This window comes from Haemaphysalis longicornis, unplaced genomic scaffold (genome assembly GCF_048455015.1).
Source record: "Haemaphysalis longicornis isolate Haplotype H1 unplaced genomic scaffold, Haemaphysalis longicornis Haplotype H1 scaffold_6, whole genome shotgun sequence".
Classification (NCBI taxonomy): Eukaryota; Metazoa; Arthropoda; class Arachnida; order Ixodida; family Ixodidae; genus Haemaphysalis; species Haemaphysalis longicornis.
In genome coordinates, this window is record NW_027526407.1 from 140838529 (window position 1) to 140858205 (window position 19677).

At 48.8% G+C, this 19677-nt stretch overlaps 1 protein-coding gene across 1 annotated transcript in view; it reads right to left on the reverse strand.

Annotated features, from left to right (window-relative positions):
* Positions 1-19677, reverse strand: part of LOC144143271 (uncharacterized) — a 199043-nt gene that overhangs the window by 145429 nt on the left and 33937 nt on the right. Inside the window, exon 2 of the mRNA XM_077675047.1 lies at positions 17465-18355. Within this exon, the coding sequence (XP_077531173.1) occupies positions 17465-18355 (891 nt within the window). The remainder of the gene's footprint in view (positions 1-17464; positions 18356-19677) is intronic.

The following is a 19677-nucleotide window of genomic DNA, read 5'->3' on the forward strand; positions in this document are numbered from 1 at the left end:
CTCTTCGCCAATTACTGAACATCTTTTATCATGCCTGCAGTCCGGGTATAAAAAACTATGTTTTTAACTCTTCGGGCTGTTCATTTCCATTTACTAATAGCGCTCTTACGAAAAAATGTATCGTCTTTTCTCAGGTTTCTTTCCTTGAAGCCAAACAGCATTCCACGTCGTTCATTCCAAGAAGTTAATCGATCGAAAATTTCTCCCAACACTGTTTCCTATCTGTCACTGCCGTTGTGTTCCATTGACGGCCCTAGGATGATTGAGAAAGGAGAATTCACTTTATCCATTGCCAATTCAACGTAAACGTAAAGATTAGGTATAGTTCTGCCTTCATAGATTGACATCAGTGCGTAAGTCCGCGCCACCTGACACTTGTGCTTTTCCATTACCCTAATGACAATAGGTGCTGCACGCTTTTTAAGGTTGCGAAATTCGTCCATATTCCATGCTAAGCCCTTTGAACCAAGAATTCTTCTGTAGCTGACGTTTTCAGAATGGATGTGACATCAGAGAATATCTGCAATAGGGAGCACTTTATATACATCACGTACCCGCTTCATCTGGCTCAAACTATGATGTTCCATCTTAAAAGCGCATATCTTCCAACAGATAATTGAGCTTTTTTTGAAGGTATTTCAGCGCTGAACGTAGCAACATGTATGAATCCTGACCGTACCCAGAAATTCTTAGCACCTCCATCTGTATTGCTTGCCTGCCTGCGGCCTGGGGTTGAGGCGATAGGCCTTCTGGGGAATTAAGATTTATAGTGTTGTCGAAGATTCATTGGCAACTTTCCGTATTTACACTAAGACAGGATTGCCAAGTCCGAGTCTAAATAACGATTCCCAGGAGGCCAAAATTATTCTGAGTCCTCCACCGAGACGCATCTCATCGCCTATGCAGCGTCGCCGAGTTTTATTCAAGAATAAATTAGTTATTCAAAGTCTTGTCTGGCGAGGTAATTGTTTGGTGTTCCAGAACGTCTTTCCTTGAACCTTGCACCTTGTCTAGTATAGCCCGTCCTGTATCGGGTAAAGCTTTCATAAATGTCAACTGATCATAAACTCGGTCTTTTTTGTTACAGCAAAAATATTACAAAACGGCCTAAGTTGTTCTTTAAGCTAGAAGGCTACCCCGCAAGTATTGATTTACCAATGCACGCTTGCGATTGGCCCTCCTGTATGACAGTCAGTTGTCGGCAAGGCAGCTCACTTCCTTTGCAGCGCACTCCGACGTTTCACTCTCTTTGGGTGTTTCTGAAGCTAGAGTGCTTAGATGTATGGACTGTTTATTGATTCGTTATTGAGGAGTAGATGAGCGCGGAGAAGATACTGTGGCAGTAAGTATGGCACACGCTGGTATGGCTGGACAGGTAGCTGAAAGAAAAAGATTCGCTTTGAGGTTGAATTACGCCATAATTTGTAACAAAGATATGCCTGTATTACGTGCGTATTCGCAGACCGGTACACCTCTGCTTTTTAGACCGGAGTGCGATGCACGCCTCGCTAAAAAAAAGTACTTTCTACACGTCAATTTGCACGTCGTCGTGGTGCATTGTCATTCGTCACTCACATTGGTGAACACTTCAACTGTATGGACGTGCCTAAATCTCTGTGCTATGAAGTACGGATCCTCTTAAATACCTGAGTTTAAAAACGAAAAGATTGAACAATTTACGGGCTTTGAAAAAAGCTGAGAAAATGACCAAAGCTTTTTTTCATAAAATTTGCGGCAGAAGTGAGTCAAAACGTTCACTAACTGTTAGTTCAACTTCCGCTGAAGGTGCTTGCAATCGATCGTAAATACTTCAAAGACAGAAATCACTAGCCACTAGAGAGGACCGAACCGATGCGATGTTTTTTTGGCAAAAGACGTGAACACATGAAGAAATGATCTACAGTTAAAGCGATACGCGGTTTAGGAGATAGGGGTTTGCTATTTAACACCTTCTCCACGACGGCTGCGTGGATTGTTTTTCAAAACACTTCTTTTTCGTGCTTTTAGAGTAACCGTTTTTACACAATTCAAGCTCAGTTTTATGGGCATTCTCTATGTCCAGATATCTTATCAGCAATTTTCGGTCGAAGATCGGTCTATTGGGATGCATTTGTATTTTCACAGTGCGCCATCGGTTTCACTCAGAATTCTTTCATTTTGATTGATTCGCCCCATTTTTTGTACGCCAGCAGTCGCGCATAGGTACACTTATGTCTGCGCTGAAAAATACCGTGATTGATTGGGGAATTCACTATTTCTCGTGTATTTCATTAGCCAACTTCTGAACGATGTTTCCACAATATTTTTGGTAAAAAAAGTCAAAACATCAAGCATCTACAGAATCGAAGGTTCGCAATCGTGGTGCATGAGGATATGTGATACTCCTAGATCTAAAACCTGAAATGGCTAGAGTGAATATGTATAATGAAATTTGCAGTCCGAAAAATTGTCTGCTAAAGACAATTGGGTCCAATATTTTCCTCCAAATAATCACTCTTTTCACCTTCCTTCTAGAACCTCCTAAGAAGAATCCAATCATAATTATGTTCAATTTATTTCAGTTTCCCCCGTTATTTGCCAGCGTAAAAAAAAGCGCGACAATCCACCATTTCGACGGTAGTTAGAAAGCAATGTAGTAAAGTGCACCCACAACAGTTACCCATGCGACGTCATCTGAATTTACACACGTGGCTCTAAAATAGTGACACCAGAGACAGGGGAAATATACTTAATTATTGATTAAAATAGATATTCTTTGCTCAGGCTAATTAAATGCGCGATCCATGAATGGTGATGTGTTGAGTAGTATTAGTGAATGCCGTGAGTGGAAATTCTTTTGCTATTCAATTGTGGAAGCTCAAACCCGATGTTAGATGATCTCACTTCTCCTCCGTCACTGCGGCAGCCGATGGAGGCGACAAGATAGGCCGCAGGGACAGCGGAGAAGTGAGATGTCTTCCGCTGCTGTTAGCTTCCTTTATTTTTTACTAACTCCTAGCGCATGCGGAAAACGCGCACGCAGCCACTAGACGTGCCCTGGGCGGAGTGCAAAGTGGCGCTTGAGGTCGCGTGATACTTTCACATGGCATTCAGCAAGAACACGGGGCGTAAACCCACAGGTCCCCTCGGTGACTGCACCGTGTTTCTCAGCCGGTTCCGTGTACGCTCGTATCTCAATAGTAAGACAAAGGGGAACTCACTTTCTTTTTTATATGTTCCAGGAACGAGTCCTGGCGGTGCCCATACTTTCATTTATTTTTATGCGGTTGTTTTCTGTTGACACCAATGCTTGCGACAGCACCCTTAAAGGGTAGTGCGGCAAAAGCCTCGTCTCAAAACCGCCCCGTATGTGTCTTCCTAATTGAACAGCCACTCGTCCTGCCATTGGTGTTCGTATATGTTGCAAACATGTATGAACGTACATATACATGCATATACATATACATATACAAGGAGAATGCATGTCTGTATGCCGAATTTACAATTGTTTAAATATGACGTCGGTTGTATTTAGTGTACTGAAAAACCATCTGGAAATTTGTTTACATGGAGCTGTCGGTAGATGCGCGTGTTTTCGCGAGACATATTAGGATGTGCAGGCGGAAAGGTTCTTCGTCCTTAGGGGTAATGTTCCAGGATGGGAGCACGCGAATAAGCACATAATGAGAGAGAAAAAATATCCCGGGCCATCTTCAATAACGTCAAACGTCGGGGGGTGTAAGCATGGAGTGTATGAGTGTAGTCTTGGCGCCTCGGCGCTTTTGCGAACGGAGGTAAAACGAATCTAAGGTAGAAATGTACCGCTTTGCTGTAAGTGCCTGGTATCTTTAAAGCACAAAGCGTTGTAGCGTGAAGCGTAAAGGAGTGTCCTGGTGTTTTAGTACCGTGACTGCATGAGAAGACAATAACAACGACGACAGGAGACGCCAACAGCGCGAGCCCCTAAGGGGCTTAGCCACTAATAGAAGGTATAGGTTCATCGACCCCGATAACAAATCTCTGTATAAAAAGATATGAACTACGAAGCACACACGCAAGAAAATAAATCTCCAAAGCTGGAGAATAGAGGGGTGCAAATGCACTGACACAAAAACCCCGCATGCGCGCACGTCAGCCCCGGCACGGTTGTCTTAACCGTGGCCGCACAGCCAAGGCTGCTGCAGCGAAGTCGCAATTTTAGAAGGTGGCGTCACTTTTTTTGTGGCATGTGCATTGAGGTGCCCTAACTCGGACAAAGAAATGTAATTTAAAATTCCAAGGATCAGCCTTCAAAAACGCCCATGCGGGAAGCCATGGTGTTTTGCGAGAAATGTTCTCTCTGCACTTCCTGACATTGTCACACCACCACCTTACTCTGCGCGCACTACATATGCAGAACTCTTATTTTTGATACAAGCGTGGATGATTCGCAAACCTTGTACTATGTAAACGACCTTGCTATGCCGTGCTCTGTGCGGAGATCGCTTTACGTGTTATGTGCCGAAGGGATCAGAAATATCAAATATGACATGCACGTCAAACAGGTCAAAGTTTTTATCGTTAAGGGAACGTTTAGTACATGATTTGGAGATGCAGTCGAATCTTGTAACAAGGAAGCTGAAGTGGGGATCATAATCACTTCGTTATAACCCCTACTTCGTTAGATCCAATGTCTCTTTCTACCAATAATTTACATGGGAGAGAGAATGTGCTTACGAGCGAAATTCCCAGCATTCCGAGAAAACAAAAAAAACAACCAAAGAATTGTTACTTCATTCACACCAAATGGCTCATCCGTGATCATTCAACAGCACACAAGCTGTCCGCTCACTTCGCCGGGAAAAAGTGCTTGCTCGATTTTAGGCGCCTTTTCTTAAGGCGAATGAAGACTTTTTCAGCTGCTGCCGTGATTTCAAGTGCGTCCTCGCCGTCATTAGGAGTGCCAAAGACGCGCAAGAGCAGGTTTTCAGCATCCTGCTAGAGTGGCTGGAGGAACATCCAGGCACCCTACCAGGAGCCCAGGAGGCGCGGACCATCGATCGTTTTGCAAGCCGTTTGCAGCCATTTTAGCATGCTGGTGTGTGCGGCCGCAAGCAAGCGCATCTTTTAATTACGCAACCGTGACGCTACTTAAACCGCCGCGCTATAACACGATGAACTAACGGGTACCAAAATGGTTCGCAAATGCTGGTTGTGAAAAAAACGGGTTCGTGATACCCGTTGCGCGAAAACCTAAACTTTGTTAAAACGAGGCTCCAAATGCCTGGGCATATATACCAATTTTAAGCGAAACTGTGATAGCTTTGTTACATCCATGGTCCGACATATCCCGTTCCATTAAAACTGAGTTTTTTACTCTATATAAAAGTGGTTGAGTCATTTAGATAGCAGGCACAACGTTGGTTATACGATTAACCACGGCGGGGCAGAGTTGCCGATCCAGTCGAACTTACCAACCTACTTCACAAGATGCAAGCAGTCCTTGGTATCTGGGAAGAAGACCGTCGGAAATTGATAAGTGAAATCGCACTCCGAATGACCGCCTGTGGATGCCGGCCCGCGGCATCTTTTGCAATGATCGCTTTTCTTTGTGAGCTATGTTTTTAGACACGTGGAGCCGTGAAAAATATTTGTCGCATCTGAGTTGTGAATATGAATAACTAGAAGTAGCGTTTTGCAAAATTATTCTTGCTGTAGCCGAAAGACACCTCACATAAAATCTTGCAGTTATGCCACGTTGAATGATGATGATGATGGTTGGGTTTTTATGGTGCAAGGCCGACTAAGGGCAAAGAGCGCCAGAGGAAAGGTTATTTAATGAAGTGAAGTGGTTACCACAAAAAGGGTAGGTAAAAAAACGTGTAAACTGAACATAGTAAAATCAATTAAAGATAATGGTGATGGCTGGTGTATAGGGCCAGATTTGATTATGCGTGGTAGGAAATGAGGTTTAAAAACTTGACTTCTGACAAATACTCAAACACACGTTTCACGAAAACCATGGCATCGTCACCTAGAAACAACGATGGATGTAGGGGGATATGGTGTCTGTAGAGTTCTCTGAAATGTTTGTGTCGTGTTGTGGTAAGTGCCTTGCATATGATTAGTATGTGAACTACGGATAGGGCCTCTCCGCGCCTGCTGCACTGGGGTCTAGAAGATCCCGTCAGCAGATACGTGTGCGTTGCATTGGTGTGCCCTATCCGCAGCCTACCCAAGGCGACTTCCGTGTGTCTGTTGCGTGAGTCAGCTGTGTACCGTCCCAAGAGTGGCTTTATTACATGTAGTTTGTTGTCTGTCTGTTCATCCCAGTGTGTTTGCCATGTTCTGCGCAGGTGTTGTCTTATGTGTGGCTGGAGGTCTGTGTAGGGTATCGTTGTAATGTCTACAGTGTTCCTGAGTGCAGCTGCAGCGGCCCTCTTGTCTGCCAACTCGTTCCCAGCGATCCCTGCGTGTCCTGGGACCCAGCAGAGGACCAGCTGATGCTTCTGCGCATACACAGACATGATAGTGTTAAATACAAGATTAACTATGTGGTTTTTGGGGGGTGTATGCGATGACAGTGCGCGAACAACACTCAAGAAATCTGTGTAGATGATAGACTTCAGAATTTGATTTTCAAGTATGTGTCGTACAATCAGTAAAATTCCATATGCTTCTGCTAATCAAATTGTTGTGTGGACGCTCATGGTTCTGGCTGCACTGAAATTCCGACCATGAGCAGCACAGGAGACCATAGTGGAGGTTTTAGACGCGTCACTGTAAAATTCTGCAAGTGGGTATTTAAACTGCAGAGACAGAAAGTGCTGCAGTATTGCAGCTCGTGGTACACGATTTTTGTCAAGTCTCATAAAAGAAACGTCGCACGACACAGGGCGAACTTGCCAAGGCGGTAAACTGTTAGAAAAGGATGACCTGTACACATCTAAAAACAAAGCGGTCAGATCCGAGGCTCGCTCTGTCACCCTAAGTGAAAAGGGCAGAGGAACGGATGGGCTATTTACAAAGAGCAGATATGTTGATGTATCGTTAAAGACAGGATAAAAAGGATGATTATTCAGCGACGAAATTTTAAAAGCATAAAGCAAGTCCATGTACGTTCGTTGGTTCTCAAGGCTCCACTTATCACACTCGACATAAAGACTCTCGGCAGGGCTAGTGCGAAAAGCACCCGAAGCAAGACGAAGGCGTAAGTGTCGCACTGGGTCCAGAATTCGCGAGGCTGTCTTAGTCGCCGACCCATACACCACACTGCCATAGTCTAAACGAGACCCAAGCAAAGCAGTATACAAGCGAAGCAGGAGTTCTTTGTCGGAACCGTAGGATTGGTGGGAGAGAACCTTGAGTTACTCATTGTTTTGAGACATTTAGTTTTAAGTTCCTTGATGTGGGTGAATGAATGTGAGTTTGTGGTCAAACACAACACTTAAGAACTTGCGCTCCTTGTTCACAGGAAGCCACACGCCATTAAGATGAATGTCTGGGTCCGGATTGACCCCGCGCTTCCTGGAGAACAACGCAGGAGCTTTTTACAGGATTCAATTTAAAACCATTCTGGTCTGCCCAGCCGGCAAGTTTCTTTACACAGAGCTGGACTTGACGTTCGCAGGTTGACATATTGCACGATTTATACGATATCTGGACGTCATCTACTTACATGGAATAAGAGATTGTAGGTGGCAGTGCCTTGCCAAGAGAGTTCATTTTTACTATGAAGAGAGTGCAGCTCAACACGCCACCTTGTGGCACGCCATATACTTGCACGTGAACCTTTGAGAGTGCACCACCGACTCTTACTCGGAACGTTCTGTCTGACAAGTAACTGACAAGAGCGTTCAACATGTTACCCGAAACACTGAATGACTTGAGGTCACTTAGGATCCCATAATGCCAAGCGGTGTCGCATGCCTTCTCAAGGTGAAAAACACAGTTACACAATACTGCTTATGCGCGAAGGCATCCTTGATGTACGAGTCAAGAGCTAACAGTTGATCGTTACTCGATCGCCCCACCCTGAAGCCTGCCTGGTAGCTCTCGAAAATACCGTTCTACTCAAGGAAGTACACCAGCCAGCAATTTATCATCTTCTCGAAGAGCTTGCACAGGCAGCTCGTCAGGGCAATAGGACGGTAACTTGAGGGGGACGACGGGTCCTTTCCCTCCTTCAGGAAAGCTACAACTATAGCCTCCGTCCAAGAGTTTGGAATGTGCCCCGAAAGCCATATATTGTTATATAAGTGCAAGAGTGTTAGAAGAGTGTCTGCGTGCAGGTGTTGTATCATTGTGTATGTGATGATGTCTGCGCCTGGAGCTGAGGGTTTACACGTGCTCAAAGCTGCCCTCAGCTCATGCAGTGAAAACTCTGAGTTATAAGAAGATGTTTACCTATTGTTATCTAGTATGGGCTTGTTTTTGGCCATTTGCTTGTGTTTCATGAAAGTGTTTGTGTAGTGTGCTGAACTAGAAATGTGTTGGAAGTGTTGTGCGAATGTGTCAGCTTGGTCTTCGAGTGTGTCCCCTGTAGTGCTGACCAGAGGCAGGCTGTGTGTTTGTTGTCCCTTGAGTTTGCGTATTCGTGTCCATACTTTCCGTGTGTCTGTGTAGGAGTTTATTGATGTTATGAATGTACGCCAACTCTCTCGTTTTGCCTCATGGCGCACACGTTTTCCTAATAGGTTGGCCCGTTTGAACAAGAGGAGGTTTCCTGACGTGGGGTACCGACGAAGTATACCCCACGCCTTGTTCTGGGCCTCTCGCGCCCGCCTACAGTCCTCATTCCACCACGGCCTCCGCTGGTTGCACGGGGCACCAGAAGCGTGGGGAATGGACTTTTCGGTGGCGTCGAGGATGTGCGCCGTGAGGAGTTGGGTAGCTTCTTCAACGTGTAGGTGTCCTACGGATGTGTGGTGTAGTTTGGATGTCTCTGTAAATGTATTCCAGTTACCTCGTGCTTCATTGAACCTATTATGGGAAGGTGAACTGCTTGGGCCTTTACCTATATATGTAAGTGAGGTGTGGAAGTGGTCACTGCCATATGGGTCAGTTCCCACACCCCACTCGAGGAGAGGCAAGAGAACTGCGGAGCCAATAGCCAAGTCAAGACAGGAGTATGTGTTGTGTCCAATGTTATGATATGTAGGCTGTTTATTGTTGAAAACGCATGGTCCAGAGTATCTAAGAAACATCTCTATCAGGCAACCCCGGGCATCCGTACGAGAAGAGCCCAAAAGAGAATTGTGAGCATTAAGGCCGCCTGTTAGAATGTACGGTTCGGGCAGCTGGTCAACCAGCGCCTCGAAGTCAGAGCTCAAAAGTGTAACATCAGGAGGAATGTATATGGAGCATACCGTTATCAACCTATTAAATATTATTAAGCGTATTGCTACAGCCTCAAGGACGGTATTCAATGTGACAGGGTGGCATGCTAAGAATTTTCGGGCGATTATGGCCACACCACCAGAAGAGTGTGTGCAGTCATCCCTGTCTTTCCTGTATACGAGGTAACTATTCAAGAAATTTGTGTGTTTAGAATTCAAATGTGTTTCCTGAACACACATTACACTTGGCTGATTGATATGCAGAATCTCATACACGTCGTCAAGATTACTCAGAAGGCCTCTGTAGTTCCATTGAACAATATTGTCTCTTCCCATTATTTAGAGAGAGCTACTAGAGTGTATATGTTTATGTTTCGTCTTTCCGGGCTGTGACTCTTGGATTGAGCTTTCTGGGCCTTTCTGTAGGCTTGGACGTCAGAGGCCGATCCTTGCGCTGCTTTGCAGGCAAGAATGGCACGACGTCCATCTCGTCGTCCGATGTCCTGGGTGTGCCCGTTGAACCGGGCCCCCCGGACTTGGCCCCCCTTCGAGGGCCCTTCGTTTGACCCGCCGCCGCCGCAGGTATCGGAGGCACCAGAAGTGGCACGGGCGGTGCGGTGTCGGTGGGAGCCGGTGCGGGGCCCGAGGTGTCCATGGCACTCTCCAACGCACTGGACGATGGGGCGGCAGCGACGGGAGCGGCACCGGTCCCGACGGAAGAGGTTGCCACCACAACCGCTGCTGGCTCAGTGAGGGGTGCGGAGGCGGGTTCGGCTGCCAGAGGCAACCCAGGGGGGTACGGGGGCGGGACTAAGTCCGACTCGCGGTACTAGCTCCCCGCCGAAACAAGACGCCGCTCCGCCCCCCGGCGAGCTGCGTCGGCGTACCTCCCCAGGGGGAAAGAGGCGAACCTCTTTCGCGCCTCTGGGAAGGTGATGTTTTCCGTGACCTTGATGTTTATGATTTTTTTCTCAAGCTTGAACCGCTCGCAGGTTCGCGAATATGCAGCGTGAGGTCAATCAATCAATCAATTAATCAATCTGTTTATTTGGCATCTACACACTTACAGATGCCGGGAGCACGGACAAAAAGCCAATAAAGTGGCTTGACGGGGTCCGTGCCCCTTAATGTACAGGTCATGTAAAAGTGCACATTCAAATTGTAGCACAAGCTGCGCATGCATAAAATTCGCGTTTATACAATAAAATCAGCTAGCAACAACACCGCAGCACCACCGCATTTAGCGGCAAAAAACGCAAACACAAATACACCCGCCCAAGATTACACTAATACTGACAACCTGCAGGGTAGAAAAACAAAATGATAAGACATGACACCTAAGGAATCGAAAAATACTGACATCACGTAGTTCGAAATACAGAAAAATACAGATAAATATGTAGGAAGACCGAAAGGGAACAAAAATTACAAATCACAGGTTATATTCCGAGTTTAGCAAAGTAGGCAAAGTATAACACAGCAGCTGTTTGCCATAATTTGTTCTCGGGATGGGAACAAGCCATGGTTCTGCATGACGTGTATTATGGCTGTGACTGCGGGGTGTTAAGTTTGCAATATGTAAAAAAGAACTGCATCTTTTTCTTTCTTTGTGATACCGTTTAGTTAGTGTTTCATTATATAAATGCGTAACGGGACTGATATTCATAGTTTCAAAGAGTGGTCCTGTGTGCGCATCATACGTCGAGTTCGCTACTGCTCGCACAGCTTTCTTCTGTATTAAATGGAGTTTGCTAATGTTGGCATTTGTTGTGTTGCCCCACACAAGTAAGCAGTAATTGAGGTGGGAGAAAAAAAGAGAGTTGTAAATCAAAAGCTTGATTTTTTGGGGTAAGAAAAACCGCAACTTCGTAAGAATCCCAGCAGAACGCGAAAGTTTACCTACTACATTTTCAACATGTTTGTTCCAGGTCATGGTCTCTTCAAAGTAAACACCGAGACTTTTAAAGTGGGACACAGTACTCACAGCAGATGCTCCGATGTGCAGGCAACCATCAATATAGGCTTGCGAATTTTTTGGCCTAAATAGCACGGCTTTAGTTTTTGTGGTGTTAATTTGTAACGCATTGATTGTGCTCCAGGCGTTTAGCGTTGCCAGCACATCGTTGGAATCACGCAACAATCGTGTAGGTTCCTTTGCCGTAAAGAATAATGTAGTGTCATCCGCGTAAATAACAAATTTTGCAGAGGTGGAAATATTCACAATGTCATTTATGTAGAGTATGAACAGTAATGGCCCAAGGATGCTTCCTTGGGGTACTCCTGAATTTAGAGGTTTACTAGCAGATATTTTATTATTAATAACAACAATCTGGTTCCGAAACTGCAGATAGCTTCGTAGCAGATCTAAGAATACACCCCTGAAACCGTAATATTCAAGTTTTGTGAGCAGAGTTACATGGTTAATCCGGTCGAAAGCTTTTGAGAAGTCTACAAACACCGCTAGCGTTAGCAGCTTATTTTCAAACGACGTTAAAATTAACTCTTTTTGTGCCAGTAGCGCTGATTCCGTCGAAGACCCTTTCTTAAAACCAAATTGGGAATCGGTAATTATACTATGTTTTTCGCAGAATGTGGTCATTCTTCCTGTGATTATTTTTTCAAGGCCTTTAGAAAACACGGGTAGGACGGATATGGGCCTGTAATTAGATAACTCGTTTTTATCGCCGCCTTTAAATATCACGCTAACTTTAGCCATTTTCATACGGTCTGGAAAAACGCCGTTTGAAAGAGCAAGATTGTACACATGTGCAAGGGCAGGGCTGATTATGTCAAGCGTGTACTTCACGGGTCGTATTTGCATGTCATCGTAATCACATGACCTGCTATTGCTATTGCGTCCTTGGCAATTGGCACACAGCAATTGATTGGATTAACAGTCATCAATGAGATGGTGTTGGGCACCTTTAGCGCAGGTTGGCTGGCCCCGGCACGAATTAGTACCTCGGACGGAGCACGAGATGAAGCCTGCTTTATTGGATTCAGGAAGTGTGGAGCGGTTGAAAGTCAAGATTATATGCTTTGTGGGGATTTCCTGCTTGTCTCGTCTGATGCTGATACGCCTCACTGCAGTTACACCCTGATCTTTCAGGCCTTCCAACAGATCAGCTTCGGTCTTATTCAAGAAATCGGTCTCCGAAATAACACCCTGAGAGCTGTTGAGGCTACGATGGGGAGTGACTCTGGTGGCCAGACCTGCCATGCAGGTTTGCGACAGGAGGTTAGTGGCTTGTTGCTGCGTCTTGACATTGACTAGGACTTCACCGGTACAGAGTTTCTTAGCATCGAACGATTTTCCGAGGATGCCTTCAAGGAACTTAGTGATCAAGAATACGGACATGGAAAAAACAGGGTTTGTTTTGTCAACTGCCTCGATAACCAAGAATGGAGGATAGTTGTCAGGTTTTGGAATGTGGATTGTTGGAAGGGATGGAAAGGAAACTTCGGTGCGGCTCCTTTTCGGGGGCCGATCACGTCTGGGGGGGGGTTGAATTATCCATATGGCATAGGAAAAAGCATGGAGACGGGGGTACTTTCTTCTTTGACCTTACCCTGGTAGTCAAAGAGGTCCCGGAGCTCCCTGCCTGGTAGACAGGCAGGGAGCCCATCGGCCGGAGCTTGACCAAGGCTCCGACAGCCACCGTTAGAGGTTTCTAACCTTCACCTTTGTGGTACCGGGGTTCTTGCACCCGGCCGCGGTTCCCCAGAAAGACACTGAGCCCCCTCAATCACACCTTTACTGGGAGTCCCGCTCCGCCAAGGTCCACTGCTCAGCCGATCCGGCTGCAACACGTAGCCCGGCCGAGTCCGCCATGTTCCATCCTATCTCATCTCGCGCCACATCTTCATACTTCGCCGGTACATGTCCATCGCGTGGGATTGTCCACCGCCACTATTGCCGGATTACCACACTCTCCCCCCCTCCGAAGAAAAGGCCGACGCACAGTCCTGGAGCCAAACGACAATGGATAAAGAGTAACTCGAAGCATCCGCATCGGAGAACCAAGATGACGTCACAGTCCACGAAAGAGATGTCTAGAGCAATCTTGGAACTCGGGACATCCTCCGGGACAGCAGCCACAGGATGAAATCAGCGCAGGAACAGCCATGGACGCCGCTGGATCGTTGGCGCCACTGGAGGAATCCCATGAACCGAGAAGGTCTGTTCAACAGTACCAGAGGTAGCAGATAGGGCCTCCCGGCGAGAGGTACGCAGCGCCGGAGTGGAACCGAGTGGAAACCCAAACGTCCGGTTCAAGACCCACAGCACACAGGCCAAGGTAGCACAGCGGAGAGTAGAGAGCAGGCACGGCCCGGAGAGCAAGAGCCGTGGAGCCAAGAAGGTAGCCCCAAGGCCAGGGAGTCAGGAGCTCAGGATGCCACCGTGTCGTGCACCACGCACATGTGGATGTGGCAGTGGGGAAAGTCCTCCAAACGGGTTGGCGGTGAATGCGGGCGCAGCAGGAGCGAATGCCAAAATGGATTCTGGACGCGAAAGAAGCAAAAATTAACGCCCGGAAAGAAACACAATTCTAGCAGGGGGAAAAATAAAAAATAAAGAAGCGCATCACGTGGTACTGATCAATCCAAATTCAGGGCCAAGAATAGGTAATCCTAAACAAAAAAAATGCCTAAAAAGGATACTATAGATACATCCCATAGAAAGTTAACATGACGGGTGCGCAGACGCCATTGAGAAACAAGAGGCGTTGCGGCCAAAAGCAGATCAGTCCACGTGGTACTGTTTAAGGTCTGCTATATTAACCGGGCCTGCATGTTCACCTGTACTGCTGTGGCGTAAAAGATACGTTATGGAAGACAGCTTCTCGCTTACGGTAAAAGGGCCCTCCCATTTAGGGGCTAGCGACGCGGCAAACTTGCGTGAGGCATCGCTCAGTGTATGAGTGCGCCGGAGAACCATGTCGCCAACCGCAAACTGAACATCCCGACGGCCCCGGTTGTACTGCTCCGCCTGCTGGAGACGAGCAACGTCAAGCTGCTCCAGGGCAGTCTGTATCGCGTCGCGCAGGCGCTGGCGGACGGCCACAGCATGGGGCGACAGACCAGAACCCGCCTCCGTTTCTGGAAGTCTCCTGTCAAGAGGAAATGGCATTTCCCGACCGTACTTCAAATAAGCCGGCGTAAACCCGGTTGAACGATTCACCGTGGTGCGAGTGGCAAATGCAATCTCAGGCAGCTTAGCATCCCAATCCTTGTGTTGCTTCGTATGAGCAATTAGCATCGCCTTGAGGTTGCGATTCACACGCTCAGTTATGTTTGCCTGAGGGTAATAGGTGGTCGTACGTTTGTGTTTCACGCCTACAGCTCGGCAGTTGTCCTCAAACAATTTGCTCGTAAAATACGTAGCATTATCCGTTATGAGCTGGGCGTGGAACCCAAAGCGCGAAACCACTTCCATTAGGCACCTCCATACATTCGGTGTATTGACGGTACGTAGCGGGAACAGCTCTACCCACTTCGTGAAATGGTCCGCCACCACAAACAAATAACAATTCCCACGGGGGCTGCGGGGGTAAGGGCCCATGATATCGTAAGCAACGATTTGCCAGGGGCTCTTACTCTCAACAGACTGCATCAATCCGGGCAGGCAACCGACTCGGGGTTTCGCTGTCTGACACACGTGACAGCTCCTGGCGTACCGCAGCACATCCTGCCTCATTCCCGGCCACGTGACAGTCCGACATAACTTCTCATAAGTTTTGCTGCCAGAGCTGTGTCCAGCCAGAGCCGAATCATGAAAGTAACGGATGAAAGCCCTCCGAAGCTTACGCGGTACAACAGCGCGGAATGGGGAATTAGCTTCGTCATCGTCCTGCGGGATATACCGTAGCAGGAGACCGTCTTCCGCCAACACATATGTATCAAACTCACCGCTGTTGCTGGTGGGAGCTGCGCCCTGTGCCCCGACGTGCTCAATGATTTTACGGCAGAGTCCGTCGGCACGTTGCGCCGCGAGAAGATCTGCCCTGCTCACCAGCGTACCCCAGCGTGCGTCAGCCTCCACTGCAGCCACCAGCGCCGGCGCTTCCGCGTGCGAAGATGGCGGCAGGGGCGCGCGCGATAGCGCGTCAGCGACTTGGTTCTGCGAACCCTTCCTGTGCTGGATAGTAAAATCGTAGCGCTGAAGCGCAAGCACCCAGCGCGCAAGACGACCAGCAGGGTTCTGCAAACGCTGCAGCCACGTTAATGCCATGTGGTCTGTCTGAATGGTGAAAGAGGCACCGTCAAGATACATGTGAAATTTCTTTAGTGCAAACACAATTGCTAGACACTCACGTTCTGTGACTGTGTAATTGCGCTCAGCCGGAGTGAGCGTATGGCTAGCAAATGCGACCGGACGGAGAACGCCCTCAAACTCCTGCATCAGCACTGCGCCCAGTCCATAGTCGCTAGCATCGGTCTGCAAGACAAATTGTTTGTTAATGTCTGGTATCCTTAACCCTGCTGTTTCCGCGATTGCGCGAGACAGTGCTTCAAAAGCTTGCTGTTCAGCCTCGTTCCATTGCCATTTCACGCCTTTCCGTAGTAGCTGGTTTAGCGGACGTGACAGCTCCGCACAATGAGGGATGAAGCTACGGTAAAAAGCTATCATGCCCAAGAAGCGCTGCAAGCTCTTAACGTCCCGCGGGCACGGTTAGTCTGTAATTGCTTTCAGTTTGGCATCTTTAGGACGAAGCTCTCCGTTGTCCACGACAAAGCCGAGCAAGTCAACCTTGCTTGACGCTAGTTGAACCTTTTTGGGATTGATGGTGAGGCGGGCGCGTTTCATGCGGTCGAGCACGTCTCTGAGATGCACGAGATGCTCCTCAAAGGTGCGCGAAAAGACGACGACGTCATCCATATAGGCCATTGCGTACTTATAACGTACATCGTCAAGGACGATGTCCATTAATCTTTGAAACGAGCTCGGGGAGTTCTTTAGCCCAAACGGCATGCGCACAAACTCGAAAAGACCCCTGTAGCATGTGAAAGCTGTTTTAGGAATATCATCAGGGTGCATTTCAATTTGCAAAAAGCCGCGTGAGCAATCTAGAGTGGTAAACACGCGGTCACCACCAAGCGAGGAAATGATGGATTCTACGGCAGGAAAAGCATATGCGTCTCTTACAGTTACGTCGTTGAGACGACGGTAGTCCACGCAGAGACGCACACTGCCGTCCTTTTTTGGCGCCAACACGACTGGAGATGCATGGGCGCTCTGCGACGGCCGCACAACCCCCATGTTCAGCATCTCGTCAAGGGCGACATCCAGTTTCGCCTTCTTCTGGATGCTGAGCGGCCGTGGATTGCAGCTCCAAGGAGGGGCGTCTCCCGTGTCAATGCGATGTTGAAGGACTGTTCTCCGCCCAGGGGCCTCCGTGAACATTTAAGCAAACGACTCCAGCACATAGGCGAGCTGCTCCCTCTCATAGTCACTGCAAGGACACTCCTCAAGCAACTGCCTGATTCGCTCAGGCAACACGGATTTCGTTGCGACTGCGGCTGACATTGGCACGGTACAGATATGCGTTGACGCCAGAAAAGGTATCAATTCTGCATCATTGCCCAATCTGTAACCACCTCCCGCCAAGTCAAGCAGTAGGCCCTCGCGAATAATGAAATCCCGGCCCAAAATCATGGGTATCTCCAAGCCAGGGCAGTACGTAAAGCGCTGCCGACACCTTCTGCTTGCGTAAGAAATGTGCAAGCGCACAGCCCCACGCGCTTCAACCACAGCACCATTGGCCACTTGCAACCGGGTGCCGCATTTGCGCAACTCAACACCACGTGCTCGGCAAAGTTCAAAGACGGTATCACCAATGAGCGACAAACTGCCGCCGGTATCAACCAATGCAGAAACATCCGTTCCAAGAACGTGAACAGAAACATGTGGTGCTATGGGCTGTTGCGCGCTTCAACACGGCAAGCAGTGGGTAAAAAGCACCAGTCCTCGCCACTAGCCAATTCTGGGCCACTCAGCGATGGGTTAGTCACCATCATTGCCTCGGGCTGCATTCCTTCATCTCGATGGCTATTTGTATTTCGGCGACCAGCCATCACACGGGGACACTCACGACGGACGTGTCCTGGCTGTCCACATCGGTAACAGCCGCCAGCTTGATTTTCGTTGCGCACGTAGCCCCGCGAACCTCCCGTCTCGACGACCGGACGAGAAGGACCTCTGGAGTTCAGAGGATTTCGTTGCCGACCCCCAAGGGAGAGACTCGGGTCGGGGAGCGGTGAGCCTGCCAGTAAAGAGGGCCTGTTTTCCCAACGCAGGAACCCTGGCTCTAACCGCTGCGGGGAGTTCCCGCCGTGGGCTGCACCATCTAGTGATCTTCCGCGCTCCAACTGCCTGTCGCCAATGGCAGAAGGACCTCGTGCGCGGGGGGAATTCAAGCCCGCCGCTGCCGTACGCGGCTGTGGACTTCGCTGTGGCGAAGTCTCATAGGTGTCTCTCCATGCGCAAGCTGGCTCAAGTGCCTCCCCTACTGGCGGAGGGGGTACATAACTCAGCTCTGATATCAGAGCGTCCTCGATTGCTCGAGCTGATCGCGCCATCTCCTCCAAACTGGAGTAATCACGACCGTGCAGGAAAGGTCGGAAGCGCGGATGGCAACGCCGCAAGACGTGCTTCACCATTTCCGCGTCAGACGCACCCGGGATAGCTCGCTTGAAGAGCTCCTGGATAGCTCGAATATATTCGAGCAAGCCTTCGCGCGGGTGCTGCGTGCGTGCCTCCAGCTCACGGCGGATGCGGTAGTCGTAGTTGGGAGGCAAGAACTCCTCGCGGAAGCGTGCCTCGAAGTCAGCCCAGGACGCGAACGGGGTCTGGAGGCGCCACCAACGACCAGCCGATGCCTCCAGGGCAACCGGCAGGACACGGGTCAACACGAACTCGTCCGAAGCACCCGACGCCGTCTTGTAAACATTGAGATCACTCAGGAAGTCCGCCACGGTCTTGCGGTCATCGTAGCCCGTTAACCGTGGCACCGCAATGCTCGGCTGGAACGATGGCCCATGCTCGGACACACCGCTTTCTAGCCCGAGACCCGCCAGCCGGTTCGTGAGGTTCTCGCAGAGGTCCATGATCGGGCGAAGCACGCCGACGAGCCCAGTGGCGTCCGATTCCCTTGCGGGCTCACGCGGAGCAACCAAGGGGCGCCGACGGGTAGACGCTCCACGGCCAGGCATGTCCCTGGGAAGAAATGCTCTCGCGCGCCGTGAAGCGAACGCGGGAAGAAAAAATGGTTATAAACAACAGAAGCCACTACAAAGGCGCCTCAAATCACGAGGAGGGCTACCGAAAAATCCCGAGAGCCACACAAAAACGCCAACGTAATTCGCCCCGAAAAATGCCCACCGCGGAACACCAAAACAAGGAAGAAGACCACAATGCCCTTCCCAGAAACCACGGCCGGCCCCACGTTCAGGGCGCCGACACCTTCTGCTTGCGTAAGAAATGTGCAAGCGCACAGCCCTACGTTGGGCGCCAAATGTGGTACCGGGGTTCTTGCACCCGGCCGCGGTTCCCCAGAAAGACACTGAGCCCCCTCAATCACACCTTCACTGGGAGTCCCGCTCCGCCAAGGTCCACTGCTCAGCCGATCCGGCTGCACACACTTAGCCCTGCCGAGTCCGCCATGTTCCATCCTATCTCATCTCGCGCCACATCTTCATACTCCGCCGGTACATGTCCATCGCGTGGGATTGTCCACCGCCACTATTGCCGGATTACCACACCTTAAAAACACATCACCACGGTAGGTCACAGCTTATGTTGGGGGGCTCGGGGTCCGCGGTATCGCCAGTACCGTCACCAAGATTACTCAAGGTGCCCCGTGCGGGGTTATGCTACGTTGAAGAGAAATTGTAACTATTTTCTTTGTTCTCTTTCTTCCTTCTGTTGCTGGATGGGACGTGTATACAAAATTGTTGTCTGATAAGCGAACTGGTAGACAGTGCAATGTCAGGGAAAATGCCATGAAAAATGTCAGTGCAATGTCACTGACAAGCTAGTGTATTTCTCTGTACAGCACAGGGAGAACAAAAACACTTATCAGAAATGCGCAAAGGTGTATCGAAAAGCTAGGATATAAAAGCTATTTCTTGCAAAGAACATTTTTGTTATTGCATATGAGGTGACACCATACAACAGCTGTCTGTAACTGGATGATTTTTAACATAAACTTAGTTGGTTTACCTTTTATAATTTATTGAAGCACTAGAAGGGACAGAAAATGGGTGTTTCAAAGAAAAGGTTCACTTGGAAACGAGCAAGCGGAACATGGTGCAACATAATAAAAATGGCGTAAGTATTGGCAGAAATAGGGAACTAATGGCTAGGGAGGCAAGCTGAACA